This window comes from Coregonus lavaretus (assembly GCF_964263955.1).
Source record: "Coregonus lavaretus genome assembly, contig: HAP1_SCAFFOLD_945, whole genome shotgun sequence".
Taxonomy (NCBI): domain Eukaryota; kingdom Metazoa; phylum Chordata; class Actinopteri; order Salmoniformes; family Salmonidae; genus Coregonus; species Coregonus lavaretus.
Genome location: NW_028156931.1, coordinates 143,184 through 149,183, shown reverse-complemented (window position 1 = coordinate 149,183; position 6,000 = coordinate 143,184). Strand labels below are relative to the sequence as shown.

At 46.4% G+C, this 6,000-nt stretch overlaps 1 protein-coding gene across 1 annotated transcript in view; it reads left to right on the top strand.

Annotated features, from left to right (window-relative positions):
• Positions 1-356: 356 nt before the first annotated feature.
• LOC311119579 (uncharacterized protein) overlaps positions 357-6,000 on the top strand; it is a gene marked incomplete at its 5' end in the record, with an annotated part of 52,927 nt that continues 47,283 nt past the window's right edge. Inside the window, one exon of the mRNA XM_084194254.1 lies at positions 357-419. Coding sequence (XP_084050380.1) covers positions 357-419 — 63 coding nt within the window. The remainder of the gene's footprint in view (positions 420-6,000) is intronic.

Genomic DNA, 6,000 nt, shown 5'->3' with positions numbered 1-6,000 from the left:
CAAACCTTGCTTACGTTTGTATATGATCACGTGTCTCTATTATGCGTGGGAATACTTGGGAACAGATTTACAAAATTAAAATCACTTGCTCAGAAAACTTGGGGGGGGGCAGTTGGGAAACTCTGGCCTCCACTGTCTGCTGCTTTGTCTGTTTCCAGCACATAACAGGTTAAATCGGAATTGACAGCTGGCGGCTGCTGCGCATGCGCTAATCATCCGTCCAGAGGAAACAGCCGGGGAGTAGCTAGCTGCCTACGAACGAGCGGATAACCCGGGTACAGCTGACTTCTCCCGAAACAATTATGACCGTCTCGCCGTTGTCGCTTTCTCTCAGGTATCTGTTTCCCGGTCGCTGAATGGCGCTGGTAACCGTGCAGCGCTCACCGACTCCCAGCACCAGCTCCAGCCCCTGTGTTTCGGTAAGCCATCGTTGTTTCGATCCCCCAACCATTGAATCCCTAGCTCGAAGCTTTGGGTTGATTTCCTCTGTTTTTACTGACTGTCTATAAGTGCCTAGCCTTTGTACTCGTACGCATGCGTAAAATGTATATTCATTTTGGAATACAGTAGAATCTGTCGAGCCCAAAATGTATACATTGTAGCTGTCACTGTTGCGACTAGTTTACCAAGCACAGAAGCTTGCGTTTATTCGAGTGTTACATTGTATCACATCGTAGTATTAGTTTCAGGAGGAGAAAATATAGGCTACATTTTGTCTGGTGGGTTTCCTCAGTACATACTCGCGACGTAGCCTACACGCCGGACTAAACATCAGCCAGTGACTGTAGTCTACTGTAAAATAGGCATATTTTCTCTAAAATAACTGGCCTCCCCAAGTCATCCAATATGCCGATTCATACTAGCCAAGTACCTCAACTCCTCTACGGAGTTAAGCACAGACTAACCCATTCATAGCTGCTAACTACCTTTAGCGACCACTGACCCATTCATAGAAACTAACTACCTTTAGCGACCACTGACCCATTCATAGACACTAACTACCTTTAGCGACCATTGACCCATTCATAGACATTAAGTTTTGTTAAGAGCCCTGATGCTCGTTCTGAACTTCAAAATGCATTGCTTGCGGTACGGTTTTGGAAACAGTAACGAACTGTATCTTTCAGATAAATAATAGTAATAATAAAGGTGAAATTACTTTACACCTTTTTATAGGGTTCCCGACGAACGGTTCTTTTGCTGACGTTGAGGCAGTTTGGAACTCGGTAGTGAGTGTTGCAACCGAGGACAGCGGTCCCATTCTGTGAGCTTGTGTGGCCTACCACTTCGTGGCTGAGCCTTTGTTGCTCCTAGACGTTTCCACTTCACAATAACAGCACTTACAGTTGACCGGGGCAGCTCTAGCAAGGCAGACATTTGACGAACTGACTTGTTGGAAAGGTGGCATCCTATGACGGTGCCATGTTGAAAGTCACTGAGCTCTTCAGTAAGGCTGTTCTACTGCCAATGTTTGTCTATGGAGATTGCATGGCGGTGTGCTCGATTTTATACACCTGTCAGCAACGGGTGTGGCTGAAATAGCCGAATCCACTAATTTGAAGGGGTGTCCACATACTTTTGTATATATAGTGTTACTTTTTCAGCCATTTTCCATCTCTAAAAAGTAGTCATAAATGAAGGCTTTGATTTCTGGATAAACTGAGGGAAAAGGGGTCTTTTAGAAAACATCTACCAGGAAAGTCTTAAAAGGTATCAGAAATACATCAAAACACATATGTTGACGTGAACTTATATCAGCACTTATATTTCGTTTTGGAGAAATTGTTTTACCTTCTGTAAGTTTAAGAAATATTGCCTTGTAATTCCGTTACTTTTCAAACATCTCTCCTCATGAGGAGGGAGGATAATGAAACTTTACAGAGGTAACAAGTAATGGTAGACCTACCATACTGATTTCAATTTTGTTTAGGAATTATTAAGTGATTAAAACTCGTAATTCTGTTGCCAATTTGTGAACATATTTACCAAATTGGTAACAGAATTACACAAAATCACTGCAACTGAATTGGCTTCAATGGGAAATCCCAATAGTCACAAACCACAGTTGGGTCACCTGCTGCTGTCCTCCCTTCCACTGGCATACTGTTATGTTCAGCTCATAACTGTTTGCTTTGTCTTTCTGTTGTCTGGTGGTCAAACCAAGAGTGTTAAAACAGTCTGAATCTGGACAATAGCTCGCTCTCTCTCTGCCTCTCTTTCTCTCTCTCTGCCTCTCTTTCTCTCTCGCTGCCTCTCTTTCTCTCTCGCTGCCTCTCTTTCTCTCTCGCTGCCTCTCTTTCTCTCTCGCTGCCTCTCTTTCTCACTCTCTGCCTCTCTTTCTCACTCTCTGCCTCTCTCTCTCTCTCTCTGCCTCTCTTTCTCTCTCTCTCTGCCTCTCTTTCTCTCTCTCTCTGCCTCTCTTTCTCTCTCTCTCTGCCTCTCTTTCTCTCTCTCTGCCTCGCTTTCTCTATCTCTGCCTCTCTGCCTCTCTCTCTCTCTCTCTGCCTCTCTCTCTCTCTCTCTGCCTCTCTCTCTCTGCCTCTCTCTCTCTGCCTCTCTTTCTCTCTCTCTGCCTCTCTTTCTCTCTCTCTGCCTCTCTCTCTGCCTCTCTTTCTCTCTCTCTGCCTCTCTTTCTCTCTCTTTCCCTCTCTCTGCCTCTCTGCCTATCTCTCTCTCTCTTTCTCTCTCTCTGCCTCTCTTTCTCTCTCTCTGCCTCTCTTTCTCTCTCTCTCTGCCTCTCTCTCTCTCTCTCTCTGCCTCTCTCTCTCTCTCTCTCTGCCTCTCTCTCTCTCTCTGCCTCTCTCTGCCTCTCTCTCTCTCTGCCTCTCTTTCTCTCTCTCTGCCTCTCTGCCTATCTCTCTGCCTCTCTGCCTATCTCTCTGCCTCTCTTTCTCTCTCTCTGCCTCTTTCTCTCTCTCTGCCTCTCTCTCTCTCTCTCTCTCTCTCTCTGCCTCTCTCTCTCTCTCTGCCTCTCTCTCTCTCTCTCTGCCTCTCTCTCTCTCTCTCTCTCTCTCTCTCTCTCTCTCTCTCTCTGCCTCTCTCTCTCTCTGCATCTCTTTCTCTCTCTCTCTCTCTGCCTTCTTCTCTCTCTCTGCCTCTCTCTCTCTTTCTCTCTCTCTCTCTCTCTCTGCCTCTCTGCCTCTCTTTCTCTCTCTCTCTCTGCCTCTCTTTCTCTCTCTGCCTCTCTTTCTCTCTCTCTGCCTCTCTTTCTCTCTCTCTGCCTCTCTTTCTCTCTCTCTCTGCCTCTCTCTCTCTCTCACTCTCCAGTTAATGTCTCCCAGCTCTTACTGACACCTACCCATGAGCCCCTGCTCTTTCCATTTACTGTAAACAGCATCCTCACCCGCTGAGCACCGACCGACACCGGACCTCCATGGACGTTTACATTTGACAGTCCACCCTGGCCTTGATGTTAACGTCCACAGACGGACCGAACTGAACCTATGATAGACGTATGTTTCACAAGTTTGGATAGTACAGTATAATGCAGCACTTATAGTACAGTATACTGTACTGAACTCTACTCTACTCTGCTGTATTGTACTGCACTGTGCTCTGCTGTATTGTACTGCACTGTGCTCTGCTGTATTGTACTGCACTGTGCTCTGCTGTGATGTCGAAACTATTGACACGTGAGGAGAATGTCGTTCATATCCATAATGATGCATTTCTGTGTAGTACAGATCAGGGAACCATGATGTAATTATGTTACCATAATTCTGTTACCGTAATTCTGTTACCGTAATTCTGTGACCTAGTGTTTCAAAGTCAAGGTGCAATGTCATAGCTGATATTTCAGAGTTTTTGGAAAACGTGGTCGCATAACCTGAGGGAGATTCTACCGTAGTACTGTTACCAAAGTTTGCATCTACACAGATCTTTCACTTAATTAGTTTTTGTACATTTGGGGAAATTGTTAAAAGTAGTTATTGTGCACAGTGTTGTTGGGCTTGTTAAACTTTGAAATCAATGGTTTTTGTTTGGCATTTTAAGGTGAAGAAACTGAGTCAGCGTAATTCTGTCACCTTGGAATTGCCCATTTGATTAACGTTTTATTAAAAAGTATGGATGCCACACAACAACAGAGGACAAACATAGGTACACGGTAAGGGTTTAAGACTTACAATTTTTTGAAGGATCGACACAGAGCGAATCGAAGGAGCTGGAAGTTCATAAATAAATAAAAAAACGATAGTCTGCGCTCAACTCTGTGGAGGAGTTGAGGTACTTGGCTGACTCATACAGGCCTAAAACACTTTATCAAACCAGTTTTATGCGAGAAGGGTGCAACTGCAGCCCGCAATTCGGGGCGTTCCTGCATGTGGGCGTTCCTGCATGTGGGCGTTCCTGCATGTGGGCGTTCCTGCACCTGCAGGGAACCCCTACTTATACTTCTATTGCTCCGTTTGTCACTCCGGTACATAGGCAGCGGCACTCCAGTACAGTAGATGGCGGTAATGCACCATAATGTTGGATGCCAACCACCGATAAACCCCAGAGAAGAAGAAGAGGCAGGGGCGACAGTGGTAGCTAGCTATAGCTAGTACACTCCGGTAGAGTGTCCTTCGCCCCCTGTATTTTTGGGCACTGTTTTCCTGCAGTTCTGTTAACGACAGCGAGGGCAGGTGTTCGGCAGGCGGGAGCGGAATGACACTGTGTGCTAGATTAGCCAGCTAGTCCAAAGGAGGACTCCAGTGCACAGCAGGCAGGAGGCGACACCGTGTGCTGGCTAGCTAACTAGGGGGGCGTTCTGCAGTTGCACACTGTTGTTCTTTGCTGAACATTGGCGCGATCGATAGAGCAGCTGAATTTATTTCTGGCAAAGTTGTTTTAGGCTGCCTGAAGAGCCAGATAAGTATTTGCCCAACATACAAAGATGAAATGTGGGGTGGTTTTGTTTGCAGTGACGCGAAAGCATTAGAATGGAGCTGTTAAGATCAGAGAGTCGTTTCCTGAGGATACACCTTAGTTTGAGGCGTACATACCTACGTCTCCTGATTTACAAACCAACAAATATGACTTGTATGTCTTCATGCTCTCTTGAGAACCTTGTTGATCTGGAAATGGAGTCAGACGGCAGGGGTGAGCGCTCTGAGGTTGAGCCAGTCCAGGATGAAGTGTGCCTACCTGTGGCAACAGGTGTAGTGGACACTTCCAACGTTTACCCTGAGAATCCTAACAGAGATGATTCTGGACCGGTAGGAGTGAGATTTTTGGAAAGCGTGGATTTCTGCTTTTTGTCTGACCCATACATTGTGTCGGGCTGGGTGAAGGACAAACTGGGAATGGAATCTGTGAGTTTCGAGAAGTGGAATTGTTTAGATTCTTTGTGTATCCAGTTCCCAGAGGAAGCCGTCACTTCGAGTCACGCAGCTCGGGTCTCAACCTGTGGTGTGCTTTGCTCTCCGGAGCAGGGCGCAGATAAAAGGGGTGATCAGTGGGATAGCGTTGAGTGTAGAGGTGGATCAAATGAAAAGGAATATTCCTAGTGTTTGTGACAACCACTGTTTGGTGAGATGTAGACCCGGTGGCAAAGGAGGGACTGAGAATACCCTGTCTGTCTTGAGTTTTGAAACAGTGTTTCTACCTGATAAGGTCAGGTTAGGTTATATTTACTATTCCGTGAGGGCCTATGTTCCGAACCCGCTTCGGTGCTTTAGCTGCCAAGGATTGGGACACGTTTCAGCAGTGTGTAGAAGGGAGATGTGCAGGAGGTCATAGTTAGAGGGAGTGTACAGTTGGAATAGAGAAAGCACTGTGTGTCAACTGTGGGGACGCCCATTCAGCTGGAGATCCGAAGTGCCCCTGTGAGAGACGGAGACACGTTGAGATTGCCAGAGTTTGAGTGGGGCAGAAAGTTTCCTATGCTGAAGCAGTGAAGAGAGTAGAGGATAGACCAAGGGTGAGGGAGACGACTGGGAGCCTCCCAGAGAGTAGGCCTGAAGAGAGAGATCCAGAGAGGATGTTTTAGTAAGGTTGGATTTCTTGTGTTTATAGCCA